At 38.6% G+C, this 19,204-nt stretch overlaps 2 protein-coding genes across 3 annotated transcripts in view; both read left to right on the top strand.

The window, feature by feature from the left end:
* Positions 1-19,204, top strand: part of LOC106867255 (EH domain-containing protein 3) — a 96,261-nt gene that overhangs the window by 65,070 nt on the left and 11,987 nt on the right. For both annotated transcript variants that reach the window (XM_014912068.3, XM_014912067.3), the window contains one exon: positions 15,894-16,330. In XM_014912068.3, the coding sequence (XP_014767554.1) occupies positions 15,894-16,330 (437 nt within the window). The remainder of the gene's footprint in view (positions 1-15,893; positions 16,331-19,204) is intronic.
* LOC149134405 (uncharacterized) lies at positions 7,519-10,393 on the top strand. The gene has a single exon (XM_089356466.1). It carries the CDS (start codon positions 7,532-7,534, stop codon positions 10,391-10,393), a length of 2,862 nt encoding a protein of 953 aa, XP_089212592.1. The 5' UTR covers positions 7,519-7,531.

The raw sequence follows: 19,204 nt of genomic DNA, 5'->3' as shown, positions 1-19,204 counted from the left end.
TGTACAAAGGTAAAAAGCATTCAGTTGGATACTTTCCAGTATCTGAAACTAAGAGTTCTAAGTTCAAATCCATTAAAATTGGTTACAATAAAATGAAAACTATGACAATAAAAAATTTTTTGGTAAATTTTGTGTAAGCTATGATGTCTGCCCTTAATTTTTGAGTCAGAGGTTATGCTTGAGAATTGATCGCATGTACATTGTAATTAATGTATGTAATTAAACGAAGTCATGGTATTAACATTTTTGTTGCTATCATGTTGGAAGATGGAATATGATAAATATATGATAATTGAATATTTTAAACCACATTGATATTTGATATCATTATTCTATTACATAAACAAGCAAGATAAAATAGATATTGTAGTGAAGTGAATATCTTAACTTATTACACCTACAGCTGAAATAATTTTATAGTCTTAACCACTCTGTCTTAAATTGTGACTAATACCTGGATTTTAGCAAGGTTGATTGAAGCTGTCAGTGATGTCTTTCATTTAGAAGAACAAGACAATAAGTGTTAATAGTTTGTTTCTCGTTCCATGTTGCCATTTAGCCCCAGGTCAAACTTTGAGTAAACCTATGATCAGCCCAGCTATGACCATCTTGACTTTTTAAGAGTATATAGTTATCTCCATTGTGCTGTTATCCTATTTAAAACAGTAGGATGGGATTTGAAGGAAATTTAGCTGCTATTTCTAATGAGTCTGACAATCAACCTTTTGCGTTCTACATTGGTTAATTTGAAGGGTTTTTTTGTTGGTTTTTTTTTTTTCCTGTACAGAACACTATTCTTTTCTGTCTCAATTTAACTAGCTGTTGAGAATAGGTATCTAGTCATCTAAGCAGGTTATCTGCAATACACTAGTGTCTAGAGCAGTGGTTGTCAACCAGGGTCCATATGGCCCTTGTGGGATCCATATAAGATTTTTGTTGTTAAAATTTGTGTGCAGTGAATTGCTTATACTTCTACAATACACAAAATATTTTGATTTTCTTTTTCATACAGTTTGTTATAGTATTTAATTAAAAAATACAACTGTATTTTTTTTTTATATGCATCAAATGGCTATGGAGGCCCAGTAGAATAAAATAGTAATCAAAGAGTCCATAAGCAAAAAATGGTTGAAAACCACTGGTTTAGAAGAATGTCTAGAAATAGTGCTTAATGTTTCGAGCACTCCCTCTTATTCACCTCTCCTTAGCAGTTATATATATTGAAAAAACTGTTGATGGTCTTGATTGATGACATTGATAGTGCCTTAGCTACAGCACCAGCAGCCTGTATGATTTATTGGAATGGCCAGATAACCCTCTCTATGGACAACAGAGCAGTCAAAAGCTACACCCTGTGAGGAGTACCAAATTAACTGGAAATTGAAGTATAGTTTATAGTGCCAAGAATTAGTCTATTCATGTGAAATATTAATGGTTATATGAATTGGTAAAATGCAACTAATTCAATTTCCAAGATCACATTATGTATGTATTACTATGATTCCTACATTGGCACCAGGCCACAGATTTTCTAGGAAAGAGAACTGAATCAACCAAGAAACATTTAGTGCTTGTGTCCTTAATTATAGGGATTAAAGTCACGAATGAATTTAGTGCAATTTTGTGTTTCTGCAATTCAATTACAGTTTATTAAAACAGTGTTCTCGTGTCCGTCTGCTTTACTGGATGCTACTTTCTCTATTTCTCACAGTAGTTTTATTTTCTTGGAAGTAATCGTTACAACAGACTGTAATAACTATGACTGCATACAGTAACTACAACTGATGACTGATATTAACGTTCCTCTCGCTTCTCCCTCTCGTTGCCGATACAAAACTGAAGGACACATTGTATTGTATTGTTAGAAATCAGTGACTTCTGAGTTTCCTGTTTTTCTTTTGTCTACTGAATATTTTTTATTGTTTACAAAGTTGAACTGATCCAATAAAGAGAAAAAAAACAGAAACCCCTTATAAGTAACAAACAGAAATGAAGTCAGGCACTGAATCTGTGTGCGGTATTCATATATCAGTAACAATGAAGATGATGATGACATTTTTACTTGTGTGTGAAGTTTTGCATTTATCACAGATCTTTCTCATTGGTTCTATTTGTAGAGTAGCATTTATAATTAGGGTTTAGGTCTGAATCACAAACTCTGCAAAGAAGTAATTTCACTGCACATTGTTACTATTATTGATGCTGCTGCTGCTGATCTGTAACACAAACATAAAAGGTTTTTGTTTTTTAGTTGACTATAGAGAACATTGCTAGGATTTAAACTTTGAGACAATGGTTTCTAAATTGGTACAAGGCCCCACATTTTAGGAGTGTAAATACAATAATTTGACTCCTTTGTTAATGAAACTTAACCTGTATAGCAGTGATAGTAAATACAACTTTTGCACCATCTTGTCAGAATTGGAACCTGCTGCTGGGTTTTCTAGGCTAATATATTTTATTACATTGCTGGGCCATGTTTAGATGTGTGATATGACTGATGTCAGTTGTGTAAACATATTGTTATTACTATGACTGAACTGTGGCCTGATAAATGTGGATATTACTAAGACATTTTTAGTATTAAGACTGATATCTTGTCAACATCACAGATTATGGTACTGGATGTGCTGAGGTCCAGTCATTATATTTGTAAGTTTTATTACAGGACAAAAGACAAGTTGTGGTATTTATTAATGTGCTGTCTTCCCAAATATCCTTCCTCACAATATGCCTTTGTAATACGGTCTGTCTGTAGGAGTTGAAATATTTTCTGGATAAACAACTATCTCTGTAATAAAGTCTAGAGAACATAAATCTTTGAAATCCATCCTCATACACTTTGACAAAAATTTCTTATCAATAACTTTTTCAAACCCTAGCCAACTATTTAGTTTACAGATCCCATTTCAATTTACTATTGTGCTAAGAATGTGAAGAATTTATGTTCCTGCCCTACATAAAACCCATTTCAAAAGTCCAAAATGAAGCTAGTATTTAATTCTGTCTCTTCTCTGCTGCTATATCTTGTATAAGAATAATGCTGTGATTTTCTTTTTATTATTTTTTTTTCCTGTTATCCTCTTTCAGTAGCTGTGTACAATATGAGTACATACAACTTATTTAGCACCAACCCAAAACATTTATAGCATTTTTCATTAGTTTATATTGATAATATCTTAAACCAAGAATAATATTTCTAAAATTTGTTTGAGTGAGGAGTAAGAAACATTATCAAACATAATTATAGTGATGTGTTAGGCATGACACACATGCTATTATGTCGTGTGTGTGTGTGTGTGTGTGTGCGCGCGTGCATGCACACAATAGTATTTAAGATGTTTCTGAAATAGTGTATGAATTGTAGAAAATAATGATAGTGTTGGGCTAGAAGTACTCTTTGAAACATAATGTCATACATTTCTTAGTCGTAAGCAGGATTTCTATAAAATATGAAAATCTGGGATGAAATTAAAATTCAAGTGAAAAATCTAAAGCTGAAATAATTTGGAGCCAAAAATTTGAAGAAGACTATAAACTATTAGTGATGATTGTATTTAAGGTTTCTGGATAAAATCATGAAAAGAACTCTTAGAGAATGTCCTAAGCTGAGAGCCAAGTTCTGAAAGGATGGTCGTATATGGTTAAGAAACAAAAAAAATAAAAATAAAAATAAAACGTAGTGATGTCAGGAGGATAAAAGATGTCTACTAAGAAGAATATGAGTGAGTGTGGTATGTTATATGGCCATATGAAGACCTGAATGTATCATATCTAAAGAGAGAAGATAGATAATTGAAAACTGCTTTGTTAAAGAGTAAGAGAAATATTTTCAGTCAGGGTAAATGTAATATTTGAAAATGGAGAGACCAGAGTGCCTGGCAAGGGAGGGAATGGTGAGTGCATGAAAGGTAGTCTTTGCAAAGAGATCACCAAAAGAACATGGAATTTAGGTTTATGTAGGGTGATATTTAAAACTTTGCAAAGCAATTTAACAGTAAATGTAAAAAGCTATGGATGGCTAAACAATATATAAACGAGTAAAAGATATATATATACATATATATATATATATATATATATATATATACATACATACATACACAGAGAGAGTGAGAGAAAGAGACTGGGAAAATTCCATCATTAAAGCAGAAGTTAAGGGAATTGGAAATAATATTTGATATGTACTGGAGAGAGAGAGAGAAAGAGAAAGAAAGCAAGTAAGCAAGCAAGCAAGAGAAGTCTAACATTTGAGAGTCATATACTTTCTGGAAATGATTATATATCTAAATAAATATATAACAGTATAAACACAGAAGTCGTGAGGGTTTGACTTCTTTTACTTTGATAATTTATAATGATGTTTTTCTTTTTTTAGAAGCAGAAGGCTGCTAGTTTTATGAAGCAATTGTTCAGTAGTAATACAGAAGGTGGTGAGCTGATAGAATTGTTACTGCACTGGACAAAATGCTTAGTAGCATTTCTGCTGACTTTACATTCTGACTTCAAATTCCACCAGGGTCAATTTTGCCTTTCGTCTTCTCAGGATCGATAAAATAAGTACCAGTTGAGCACTGGGTTCAAAGTAATCGACTTACCTGTTCCCATGAAATTACTGACCTTGTGCCAAAATTAGAAACCAATAATCTATATATATAAAAATGAGAATGTGTGTCTGCCTGTCTGTTTGTCTGTCTGTCTGTTTGTCTGTCTGTGTGTTTGTCTGTCTGTGTGTGTGAATCCCTAAAACTCGAGAACTACGCAACCAATTTCATTCAAATTTTACACATGCCTTACTTAGGGTTCCAGTTGTGTTTTAGTCAAAAAAATTTTTTAACTTCTTGCAGAGTTCGAGCACACGGCAACATAATATCTCCTCCGCTATTTAAGTATTACGTGTCAAAAGTGAAACAAAAACACTCATGTCAAATACTTTCACTTTAAAAATGAAACTATTCCACTAACTGAAACAATCACATTTCGATACTGTAATGACAGATACTTTCACAGAGAGAGAAAGAGAGAGAGAGAAAGAGAGAGACAGAAAGAGAGAGAGAGAGAGAGATGTATATGTATACATATAGATGTATATGTACACCATTTCGATACTGTAATGACAGATACTTTCAGAGAGAGAGAGAGAGAGATGTATATGTACACGTATATATATATAGAGAGAGAGAGATGTATATGTATACATATAAATGTATATGTACACGTATATGTATAGTTATATATATATATATATAGATCTATATGCATACATGTATATGTATACATATGTGTAGATGTATATATATAGATGTACATGTAATATGTACACATATATACATATATACATGCATACAGATATCTATACATATATACACCCATCACATACACATGCACACAAACACACACATTAGTCATTTGTTTTCTTATCCAAAACTACGTCAAAAGTACTGAATGGATCTTTATGAAATTTGGAAATTATATTCTTTGCATAACGGCCATAACTCCCATGAAAATTCATATATTTTTGATGTTGATGAAATTTTAACCCGAACATAACAGATGAGCATTATTTGTAATTCAACGGTACAACAGTGTAAGACTACCCTTTCAGATATACTTACATTGTGATTTCTGCAATGTGGTGCATAAATTGTCAAGTAAATGAGACGCATCTTTGCCTCCACTGATTCACTTGCAAAGTGTTGACTAAAATTATTTCGTTGCAGACCTCCTTTGAGTATTTTTATTATCACTGCGACACACATAGTCCCCAGTTGGTAACATTGATTTCAAGGCCTTCCCAGATGAGTGACTGGTTGTTCTAAGACATTTATCGATTGTAAATTTTGTCTGCATAATTACCTATCGGTATAGTGGTCATTTGCAAACTCCAGAGGTGACACTTTCATTTCCCTTTACTCCAAACGTCACACGTTGTTATTTCAATTGGGTCATGCCCTTCCAATTGCTATAGATCCGTAATGCATCTTACAGCTGTGCCTGTTACCTGTATGGTGAGGAATCCTACATGTATTGAGAATGTGTGTGTGTGTCTGTCTGTCTGTGTGAATCCCTAAAACTCGAGAACTACACAACCAATTTCATTCAAATTTTACACATGCCTTACTTAGCATCCCGGTTGTGTTTTAATCAAAAACAATTTCTAACTTATGGCATACTTCCAGTCCACAGCAACATTATATCTCTTCCACTATTTAAGTATTACGTGTCAAAAATGAAACAAAAACACTGTCAATTCGAACCGGAATCTCCAAAACATTGTCCCCTTACATCTCATTCTCATTTAAGTACCACGGCAGGTAAATACAAATTAATTCTCACGACGATATAATGGAAGATGGTAACAGACATTAACCACATGCTACCCTGTCAAGTCAAATATATTGTCATCCAATTCAACTCTAACCTTCCTACCCTAACGACAGTTCTAAGGACCCAACACGACTATAGCACCACTTAACTGCTATCCGTTCTAATACCACTTCATTATTACCGCAGCATTTGCAAGTTTGCAACTTATCTACACTTACATAATAACCATTCCATTAATATTTCATACTTCACAGTGTACTCACTGCATTTCATCGTGCTTATTTTAGATCATGCCCCGAAGAAAGACTTCTTCAATTGGACGCAAAACTGCGAAAGGTGCAACATCATCAGCAAGAAGGGCAAATGAATCATCATTGGAAACTGACATTAGACGATCACAAAATGCTGAACGTACAGCCACTTCAAGAGCACTCCAAACAGATCACCAGCATACACTTCGAACTGCTGATGCTGCCTCAACTGCTGCTGCACGAGCTGCAGAGACTGAACACCAGCGTAAAGTACGACGAACTGCTAATACTGCCTCAACTACTGCTGCACGGGCTGCAGAGACTGAACACCAGCGTAAAGTACGACAAACTGCTGATGCTGCCTCAACTGCTGCTGCACGAGCTGCAGAGACTGAACACCAGCGTCAAGTACGACGAACTGCTGATGCTGCCTCAACTGCTACTGCACGAGCTGCAGAGACTGAACACCAGCGTCAAGTACGACGAACTGCTGATGCTGCCTCAACTGCTACTGCACGAGCTGCAGAGACTGAACACCAGCGTCAAGTACGACGAACTGCTGATGCTGCCTCAACTGCTGCTGCACGAGCGGCAGAGAAGAAAAAAAAACGTGCTACACGACTGCTCAAGAATGCTGCCAACGTGGCTGCTGTGCGAGCCTCCCAGACATTACAACAAACATATTATGCTGCAGAGTTCCATTCAACAAAGAGCTCATAGACAAGGATTTTCAACGCCATGCAACTCACGATGGTTATTAAAGGCTTTCAGCTACAACCCTAACATTCAATATGATGGCCACCCAGATATAAACATTGGAGATATGTCCCTCACTTGCTCTTTCTGCAATGCTAGTAAGTGGTCCAGAGAAACTCCTGCTATGTGTTGCGCTAATGGAAAAGTTAACATCACTCCGCTGCAGGATCCACCACAGCTGTTAAAGTCACTCTACGATGGCACAAATACAGTCGAAACATTTCCTAAATAACATCCGCAAGTACAACTGTGCATTCCAAATGACATCTTTCGGCGCTAATGTTGTTCAAGAAGGTGGGTTTATGCCAACTTTCAAAGTGCAGGGACAGGTTTACCATAGGATAGGATCGCTCGAACCTGCTGAAAATCAAGATCCTCAATTCCTTCAACTGTACTTTGTAGGTAATTTACATGAACAAGCCACCCGACGAAACTCCATTTCCAATGGCACTAAATTTCAATTGATAATGCAACTTCAAGACCTGCTGCACCAGACAAACAGCTACGTACGCAGCTTCAAGTATGCCTTAGAAACAGAAGCTTCTTCTAATTTCAATGTTGTCATAGATGCTCAGAAAAGACCATCTACAGAACATGCAGGCTGTTACAATGCACCCACATGCAATGAAATAACTGTACTCCTTCACGGTGAACAGCACAATCCCAGAGACATTGTCCTTAGGCGACGTGACACCACCGTCCAACGAATTACCGAAACACACAGATCATACGACACACTTCAGTATCCACTTCTGTTTGTTTACGGTGAGGATGGCTACCACATCGGTATACAACAGCAACATCCACAAGATCGTCATGAATATCTGAACAAGCAAGTATCCTGCATGGACTTCTACTCATTCCAATTTATGACGCGAAACAACTCCTCTAATCACCTCCACCAGTCTCGAGATCTGTTTCATCAATTTGCAGTTGATATGTGTGCAAAAATGGAATCAGAGAGATTGTGTTTCATCAGATCACATCAACAAAAATTGCGCTCTGACAGCTACATCCATCTCCGAGATGCTATCAACAATGATGCTGCTCCAACAAGCATAGGAAGACTTTGCATCTTGCCTTCCACATTCACTGGAAGTCCCCAATATATGCATGAAAGAACACAGGATGCAATGACCTTTGTCCGCCATTACGGAAGGCCTGACTTATTCATCACATTCACATGCAATCCCAAGTGGAAGGAGATTCAGGCCGAACTCTTCTTCGGTCAAAAGCCTAAAAACAGGCATGACATCCTCGCCCGAGTTTTCCATCTGAAATTAATTACTCTCATGGACCTCATCAAAAAAGGGCAAATCTTCGGACCCACACAGTGTGACATGTACACAATCGAATGGCAAAAAAGGGGCCTTCCACATGCTCATATCCTGCTTTGGCTCTCAACGAAGATCAAATCAACTGACATCGACAAGATAATGTCTGCAGAACTTCCTGATCCAGCTTTAGACAAGGTACTATACAACATAGTTAAAGCAAACATGGTGCATGGTCCATGTGGGCGTGGATTCAACATTAACTCACCATGTTTGAAAGATGGCGTATGTTCAAAAAAGTTTCCAAGGAAGTTCCTACAAGCAACTCAGACAGGTGCTGATGGGTATCCATCATACAGATGGAGAAAACCACAAAACGGCGGTTTCACAGCAAATATAGGACAGCATGAGGTTGATAACAGATGGATTGTTCCCTACTGCCCACTCTTGTCAAAGATTTTCAATGCCCACATCAATGTTGAGTTTTGCAACTCCGTTAAGTCCATCAAGTATGTTTGCAAGTATATCAACAAGGGTTCTGATGCTGCAATGTTTGGACTTCAACAACAATACTGCCAGGATGAGGTAACACACTATCAGGTGGGACGCTACATAAGTAGCACCGAGGCTTTCTGGCGCATCTTTGGCTTTCTACTTCACCAACGACACCCCGCCATTCAACAGCTTGCAGTGCACCTAGAAAACGGTCAAAGAGTCTACTTCACCGATGCTAATGCTTCTCTGTTGGCAGAGCAACCAATGGATAGCACACTCACTGCATTCTTCAAGCTCTGTCAACTGGATCCATTCGCTCAAACCTTACTGTATCCACAGATTCCATCATACACTTGGAATGGAAAAAAATGGAGACCAAGGAAAGCAGGTCAAAATGTTTGTGGATACCCTGGCATTAAATTTGATACTTGCCTTGGACGAGTATACACAGTGCATCCCACTCAACAAGAGTGCTTCTACCTCCACCTACTGCTGCATGAGGTCAGAGGCCCCACGTCTTTCCAGGCCCTAAAAACCGTTCATGGACATGTCTGCACAACATACAGAGAAGCCTGCTATCGACAAGGACTGTTGGAAGATGGTGCACAATGGGATGCAACTTTGGGAGAGGCTGCTTTATCAGAATCACCTGAAAGTCTCAGGGCACTGTTTGCAATATTACTTCAGACATGCCAACTGTGTGATCCTGCAAATCTATGGCTCAAGTACAGGGACAACCTGGCTGAAGACTTTCACCGGCAAGCTCAACGGCTCTATTCTGACATGGAGGGTATCAGCAATGAAGTTTACAATAAAACTCTCATTGACATTGAAGACAGAATTGCTACACTGGGTGGTAATGAATTGTCCACATATGGCCTGCCACAGACATTCAGGTCAGGGTCAAATAGCCTTCCCACTGCTGTCATTCGTGAAACATCTTATGACACTCAAGCTCTTTCAAACTACATTGCTGAAAACAAGCATAAATTACTTCCGGACCAGCTGCAGGCCTACACAACTATTATTAACAGTGTACGCCAACGTGATGGACGAATCTTCTTCCTCGATGCTCCTGGAGGGACAGGGAAAACATTTATAACAAAGCTTCTCCTTGCAGAAGTTAGGCAGCATCAGGACATTGCAGTAGCTGTGGCTTCCTCTGGGATTGCAGCTACTTTGTTACCCGGTGGCAGGACAGCACACTCTACTTTTAAACTCCCTTTAAATTTAGCAGCATCCAAGATGCCTTCATGCAACATCACCAAAAGCTCAGGGGCAGGTACTTAAAAGGTGTCATCTAATTGTCTGGGATGAATGCACCATGGCTCACAAGAGAGCTTTGGAAGCATTAGATAGAGCCCTGAAAGACATCCGAGACTGTCACGCTCCAATGGGAGGTGTTACGCTTCTGTTGTCAGGTGATTTCAGGCAAACTCATCCTGTCATTCCAAAAGGCACTAGAGCAGATGAGGTGCAAGCATGCCTAAAGTCCTCTACCCTGTGGCATCATGTTACTATCCTCACTCTTAACACTAACATGAGAGCTCAGCTACACGGCGACCAAATGTCCAAAAAATTCGCACAGGACATTTTGACAATTGGTGATGGCAAGGTGCCTCTCGATGCTGCAGAAGAAATAGAAGTATGGCCATTTTGTTCTGTTGTTAATTCTGTAGATGACCTCAAACACAAAGTCTTCCCCAACTTTAAACAAAACTACCAAAATCACAATTGGCTATGTGAAAGAGCAATATTAGCTCCAAACAAACGTAGCTGTTACAAAAATTAATCAACACCTGATGCATTCTTTTCCCGGCAATCTTCAAACTTACAAGTCTGTTGATACAGTTCCAGATACAAATGAAGTGGTGAACTATCCTCCTGAATTTCTCAATTCGTTGGAGCCTCCAGGACTAGCTCCCCACATATTATCACTTAAAGTTGGAACGCCTGTTATGCTGCTCCGCAATCTGGAACCACCAAGACTTTGCAATGGAATACGACTCGAGATAAAGAAATTGATGTCACACGTTATCGAGGCTACCATTCTTTCTGGATGTGCAAAAGGGGATGACGTCTTTATTCCAAGAATTCCTCTTACTCCATCAGGAGCAGACATTCCTTTTACATTCAGAAGACAATTCCCCCTTCGTGTGACTTTTGCCATGTCCATAAACAAATCTCAGGGTCAAACACTGTCTGTAGTTGGTCTTCTCTTGGAAGAGCCCTACTTCTCACATGGACAGCTGTATGTTGGCTGCTCAAGAGTGGGCAGCAAAAAAAACCTATTTGTATATGCTCCACAAGGGAAAACAAGGAACATTGTTTACAACGAGGTGTTATAATCACAACAGCAAGAAAGTATGTACATGATCACCTTCTTTTATGAAACTTCATTGACTTTCATATATTTATATTGATATACATATATATACGTGTGTTTGGGTGCATGTGTGTATATACATCTCTATATATAAAGATGATGCGTAATCTAGACGGCGTTTTTAGATTTCATTATTCTCTTTAACCCGGGCAACGCCGGGTATTTCTGCTAGTAATATATATTTTGTTGTTTCCTTCCAATGATAAATATGCAAGGTAAATTGAATTCAGAAATGTGGGTCTCAAATGTTGAATGTGAAGAGGTCTACCATTTGCAGGGTTTTTCCTTCAATAATAACACCATTAACCCTTTAGTATTTAAACCAGCCATTTTATGTTTAAATCAGCCTGATCCAGCCTCTCACAGCTATCCTACAATGTCATTCTACAAATAATCCCACCATTGGAATCTTGATTGTGTGAAATAATGCATGATGAATTCAAAACAATGTTAATAAATAGCACTACATTTGACAGCAGTTTGAATGCTAAAGGGCTAATGTCTAAATGCTGTTTTATACAGTGGTGGAAAATGAAATATCTTCAAATGTTTAAATAATACAACTAAATCAAAGGGTAGGAAAAAAGTGGGCTTTTAAAATTTTTTTACTTTTTTTTTAATGTTTGTTCAGGGGAGGGAAAGTAGTATCCTTGACCTTTATAGGATTTCAGAAATTGTTTGGGAGAAAGGAAGACTATTTTGATGTCCTTGTATTGGAAACCAGATCCAAATGTTTTTGCAACAGGTTGGATACTGATAAAAGTGCTGGTGATGGTATAAACTAAGTGTACCAGTCTAAAACAAGGTCTGTATCTGATGGACTTTCAAATGCTGTCTTCTCAGTTTTACTCACATGGTCTTAGTTAACTTGAGTCTATTATGATACAATACACTTGCTCAAGATGCTGTGCAATGGGGATTGAACCTACAACCATATGACTGTTAAGTGAACTTCTTTATTGCAAAGTCGACTCCCAATGCATAATTTTCTTTTTTATCTCTACAGTGGATAAACGGGGAAAATATATAAATTGAGTATTTGACATTTTACTAAAGTCTTTTACAGTTGAAATTTCTCGAAAGTAATATTAGCTGATTTAGGTAAAGAACTATTTTAAGTGGACTTAGCTTGCTGTTTCAGTAATTACATGATATGGGAGTTAATGATATATATATGACATACAAACAGTTTGAAATTGAATACAATTCTTATATGTAAAAAGGTGTTTTTTTGTTAAACCATGGAAAATATCAGTCTCTTTTTACAATAAAGAAAATATTTCTATTTGCTGGTTACACTTGTTATAGCAGCTGGAGTGTGTTGTTGATAGATTCCATTCACTTAATTTAAAAGCTTAAACTTTTGCTATAGTATAATATCATCATCATCATCATCGTTTAACGTCCGCTTTCCATGCTAGCATGGGTTGGACGATTTGACTGAGGACTGGTGAAACCGGATGGCAACACCAGGCTCCAGTCTGATTTGGCAGAGTTTCTACAGCTGGATGCCCTTCCTAACGCCAACCACTCAGAGAGTGTAGTGGGTGCTTTTACGTGTCACCCGCACGAAAACGGCCACGCTCGAAATGGTGTCTTTTATGTGCCACCCGCACAAGCCAGTCCAGGGGCACTGGCAACGATCTCGCTCGAAAATCCTACAGGAGCCAGTCAGGCGGTACTGGCAACGGCCACGCTCAAAATGGTGCATCTCATGTGCCACCCGCACAAGAACCAGTCCAGGGGCACTGGCAACGATCTTACTTGGCTTGCCGGGTCTTCTCACGCACAGCCCATTTCCAAAGGTCTCGGTCCGTAGTCATCGCCTCGGTGAGGCCCAATGTACGAAGGTCTTGCCTCACCACCTCAGCCCAGGTCTTCCTGGGCCTACCTCTTCCACGGGTTCCCTCAACTGTTAGGGTGTGGCACTTTTTCACGCAGCTATCCTCCTCCATTCTCACCACATGTCCATACCAGCGCAATCGTCTCTCTTGCACGCCACAACTGATGCTTCTAATGTTCAGCTTTTCTCTCAAGATACTTACACTCTGACGGGTATTCACATTGACATTACACATCCAACGGAGCATACTGGCTTCATTCCTTGCGAGCTTACGTATGTCCTCAGCAGTTACAGCCCATGTTTCACTGCCATGTAGCATGGTTGTTCGTACGCATGCGTCATACAGTCTGCCTTTTACTCTGAGTGAGAGTCCCTTTGTCGCCAGCAGGGGTAAGAGCTCTCTAAACTTTGCCCAGGCTATTCTTATTCTAGCAGCTACACTTTCAGCGCACCCACCCCCACTACTAACTTGGTCGCCCAGATAGCGGAAGCTATCGACTACCTCTAGTTTTTCACCCTGGAATGAGATAGAAGTTGTTTCCTGTTTGTTTGCAGTCTTTATTGCACCTGAACATCTGCCACAAACAAAAACTAACTTGCTAGTTAACCTGCCTTTGATGTTGCTGCACCTCTTATGTGTCCATAGCTTGCACCGGGTACATCTTATAGAGTTACTACCTACTCCTTTTCTACATACTGAGCAGGGCCATCTACCTGAAGGGGTTTGTGTTTTATCTACCTTCCTACTTATTAGGATTTTGGTTTTAGCTAGGTTGACTCTAAGGCCCTTCAATTCTAGACCTTGCTTCCACACCTGAAACTTCTCCTCTAGTTCTGATAGTGACTCCGCAATTAGGGCAAGGTCATCAGCATAGAGGAGCTCCCAGGGGCAACCTGTCTTGAACTCCTCTGTGATTGCCTGGAGGACTATGGTAAATAATAGGGGGCTGAGGACGGAACCTTGGTGGACCCCTACCTCTACCCGGAATTCATTGCTGTACTCATTTCCAACCCTCACCTTACTGGCCGCATCTCTGTACATGGCTCGCACAGCTCTCACTAGCCATTCTTCTATCCCAAGTTTCCTCATTGACCACCAGATAAGGGATCGGGGGACCCTGTCAAAGGCTTTCTCCATGTCAACGAAAGCCAGGTACAGAGGTTTATCCTTGGCTAGGTATTTCTCTTGCAACTGTCTCACTAGAAATAAGGCATCAGTAGTGCTTTTACCTGGCACGAACCCAAACTGCATCTCATCTAAATTGATTCGCTCCCTAATTAGTTGGGCTATGACCCTCTCTGTAACTTTCATAACCTGATCTAACAGCTTGATGCCTCTGTAATTATTTGTATCTAAAGCGTCCCCTTTACCTTTGTAGCAGTTGACTATGATGCTGCTACACCAGTCATAGGGTATGACTCCTTCGTGTATCACCTGGTTCGTAATACGGGTGACTAGGCTATAGCCAACACTGCCAGATATTTTGAGCATCTCTGCAGTGATTCCTGATGGGCCGGGGGCTTTCCCGGTCTTCATACTCTTAATTGCTTTATCTACCCTGGTACTATCAACTCGGATAGCTGGTCCCTCTATTGGGTCGGCATAAGGCAGGCTCTCTTTCTCCCATTCATTCTCTTTATTAAGCAATCTATCGTAGTGGCATCTCCAGACCTCTTTCTTTGCATCCTCATTTAATGCAAGCGTACCATCATCCATGCGAACACATTTCTCTCCTACAACATCACTATTCTCTCTCCTACACTGTCTTGCAACCCGAAATACCTCGAGTCTTTGGTCCTCACGGCGCAGAACATTGGCAAATCTTTCCTTATCTGCTTCCCCTCTGGCTAAATAAACCTGTCGCCTAGCCTCCCTTCTGGCACATTGGTACAATTCCCTGCTACCACCGTTCTTCCAGTCCTTCCAAGCTTGTTTCTTTTGTCTAATAGCCCTGTCTACCTCCTTGTTCCACCACCACGTTACTCTGGGTTGGGAGGGGACCTTACACCACCCACAAATCTGGTCGGTGGCTTTCAACAGGTTGTCCCGCAGATATATATATATATAAATATTATCATCATCATGTTGTCTAAATTTTTGTAGTTCTTTATTTTTAATTGTAATTTTATAAGTATTTCGAATATCAAATTTTTGGGGGTAAGTTTTTATAAAGCATACTAAAGATGAAATGATTAAAACATTAAAATTTTACATTCATATTTTGAAAAGTTTTGACATTTTATTTTCAACTTGATAATTTCATTTTTTTTAACCTTTTTTTTTTCAACTTGATAATTTCATTTTACATCTTTGTTTGATAATCCTTTCTGTCAATATATATTTTCTCTGTCATTTCTTTTTATACAAAATGATAAAAAGGTATTGTTATATATCTGACCTCACCCAAAACTAAATAACTAGTTGAAATAATAATTATTACAGTAATCCATACTTAACATTTTTACTTTTATATTTTTTACAATGCATTAAATTTATATTCTTAGACCACCTGTCTGTAATTATTTCTGATTTTGTTTTCATATCATTATTATTATTTCAGGTGAGAAACAACGCATCGATCGTGGTTATGACTTTGCTGGAGTTCTGGAATGGTTTGCCGAAAGAGTTGATCGTATTATACTGCTGTTTGATGCTCACAAGTTAGATATATCTGACGAATTCCGGCGTGCAATAGAAGCCATCAAAGGTTATGATGACAAAATACGTATTGTACTCAACAAAGCCGATATGGTTGACCACCAGCAGCTGATGCGGGTATACGGTGCCCTTATGTGGTCTTTGGGGAAGGTCCTGAACACTCCTGAGGTTGCACGGGTTTTCATTGGCTCATTTTGGGACCAACCTCTTCAATTTGATATGAATAGAAAACTTTTTGAATTAGAAGAAAAGGATTTGTTTCGGGATCTACAAAGCCTTCCTCGCAATGCAGCGCTGAGGAAGTTGAATGACTTGATTAAAAGAGCTAGACTTGCTAAGGTAAGATCTATTTGAATAACAATTCTCTAAAGAAATATCTTTAGAGATCTTTGTATTGTTTGCAAATTACCCTAAATATTATAGTATATTGTTTCCCTCCTTTAGTAATGTTTAGCTCAGTCATCCCTGACTAAACAGAACTATGTTCCAGTGATGTGCTAGCTGTGACTAACTTGTCTATTTTGCAGCCATAGTATATCTAGAACTATATTATCTAATATGTATGAGTGGGTGTTGAAAGGTTCTTGGTTTTAAAAGTACCATGAAAGGCCTGCTTGGAGGCCCAACCTGAGTTCTTTTACTGGGCTTAGAAAAGCTGAAGGACTGCTGCAATAAGTGTGTGAATCTGAGAGGGGAATACATTGAACAAAATCATAATTAACTGGTCCTCTTGTATTTTCTTTTACCCAAAGCCAGGAACTTTCCAATACCCACTCATATATGCTGTTTTTCAGTTGGTAGTTTGTAATTTGAGGGTGAATTGGTTGATATTTCTAGTAAGATGTTTTATCACATGTATAGTCCCTCATTAACTTTTCCTTAGTAACATCGTTGTGGTACTATAGTCCAGTCCTGATTAAGCAGACCTATGACATGCAGGTAACTAGCAAATTGACTTGATGTGACATGCATTTGTAAAAAAGATTTGATGACTAATTCTGGTAGGTCACATGATTACTTAGGGATTCTCTCATATTTAGTAATATTTAATTCACTATTAAAACCTAGGATTGAAATGCCTATCTTTGTTCTTGCATGTTTAAAGTTTATTGATTAATTAGATTGCAATAATAATCTTGATTCTGTGATTTCTTTTGAATTTACGATAAAAACAGAATGTGCTAAATTTGTAAATGATATTTTCAGTTGTCTCTGGGAAATCTGTTATATAAACAATGTATCTTTAGGACCACAATAGTGAAATAAGACACCATTCTCTACTCACTAGCTATACTTCAGAGTGAGAAGCCCCACCACACTTTTTGTCAAGACAAGTATTTTAGTATTAGGCTTGTGTTCTTTGCTATCTTTTATCTTTTACTTGTTTCATGGTGGGGCACTATTTTGCAGAGTTTAGTTAAACAAACCAACCACGGTATTCTTTTTTTTTTTTCAATATGGTACTTATTCTATTGGTCTCTTTTGTTAAACCACTAAGTTGTGGAGATATAAACAAACCAACAGTGGTTGTGAAGTAGCAGGAGAGACAAACACACACACATTTACACACGCACTTATTCTTTTCTACTCTAGGCACAAGGCCTGAAATTTTTGAAAAGGGAGCCAGTTGATTAGATTGACTCCAGTACGCAACTGGTACTTAATCTATCAACCCCCGATAGGATGAAAGGCAAAGTCGGCCTTGGAGGAATTTGAACTCAGAATGCAAAGACAGACGAAATACCACTAAGCATTTCGCCTGGCGTGCTAGCGTTTCCGCCAGCTCTCCACCTTATCACACACACGCACACACACACACACACACATACACACACACACACACACTTATGACTACTGCATACACTCACAATGCATTGGTTGGGCTGAGGCTATAGTAGAAGACACTTGCCCAAAGTGCCCTGCAGTGGGACTGAACTCAAAACCATGTGCTTTCAAATGAGCTTCTTAACCACACAGCCATGCCTTGGTCTTTTTAAAACTCCCACTAACATCAGGTACAAGCACACATCTTATAATCTTCCAGGTGTTTATATATTCAACTTGATTGGAAAGTAAAAAGATTAACATTATTAAATATTTCTGACATTTCATACATCAATAGAATTACATCGATGCCTTCATCTGTACTGATTGTTTTACTGTATATCTAGTCCGCAGTTATGTGTGTTTGTGTGTGCGTATATCTGTGTAAATATATTTCTATTTCTATTTACTGGCTTCCATCACTGGACAGCAGCCAATGTCAAGTGTTTTAGTCAGTCATATAAATCTCGGGGCTTATTTTGGTCTGCTACTTGTTTTACTGATTTGAATTTGTTGAATCACTAGTTTACAGACTACAAAGCAGTACATCATCATCACCATTTAATGTTCTCTTTCTGTGCTGGCATGGGTTGGACATTTTGACATGGAGCTGGCTAGGAGGGAGCTGTCTACACTCCAACTGTTTGTTGTGGCATGGTTTCTATGGCTGGATGCCCTTCCTGATGCCAACTACGTAGCAGTGTGCTGGGTGCTTTTTACATGCCACCAGTACAGGTGTGTTTACATTATTTTTTATACCAGTGTAAAACCTAGACACACAAACAAGCATGCACAATCACACACACACACACACACACTCACACGATGGCCTTTCTAAACAGTTTCTGTCTACCAAATTTTACGTTTTGGTCAAGCTACAACTGCAGACAGAAGGCAGTCATCCAAGTTAGCATTTAGTAAGATTGAACCTGGAACCACATCATTGCAAAGCAAGCTTTTTTGTCACTCACCATACCTGTGTGTATAGATTTGTACACAATATGCACAATGTGCATGTATATCTTACAAACATTGTGTGTACACACACACACACACACACACACACACAAGTCTTGTACCTGCAAGCCCATTAGGCTGTATCCTATTCCAGTTTCCATAATGTTTGATGGATTGTGAGTACAAGATCACTCCTGTGAACAGGGCATGAGACCATCATGGAGTTAACACTGCAGCTGTTACTGGTACTCGTTTTCAGTTGAGTGAAATTGAAGCAAAGTGTAAATGGAGTGCTTTGTTCAAAGTCCCATTGCCCCACCCACTTCTGGAATTGAACTCCTTACTTTATGATCATGACCTGAATACTTTAACCACTTGACCTTATACCTTCACTGTGTTTGTGTGGAATGCTGTTACACTGATTTCTGAAAA

The sequence above is a fragment of the Octopus bimaculoides genome, chromosome 8 (assembly GCF_046866305.1).
Source record: "Octopus bimaculoides isolate indiv1 chromosome 8, ASM4686630v1, whole genome shotgun sequence".
Lineage (NCBI taxonomy): Eukaryota > Metazoa > Mollusca > Cephalopoda > Octopoda > Octopodidae > Octopus > Octopus bimaculoides.
This window is presented reverse-complemented; position numbering and strand designations above follow the sequence as displayed.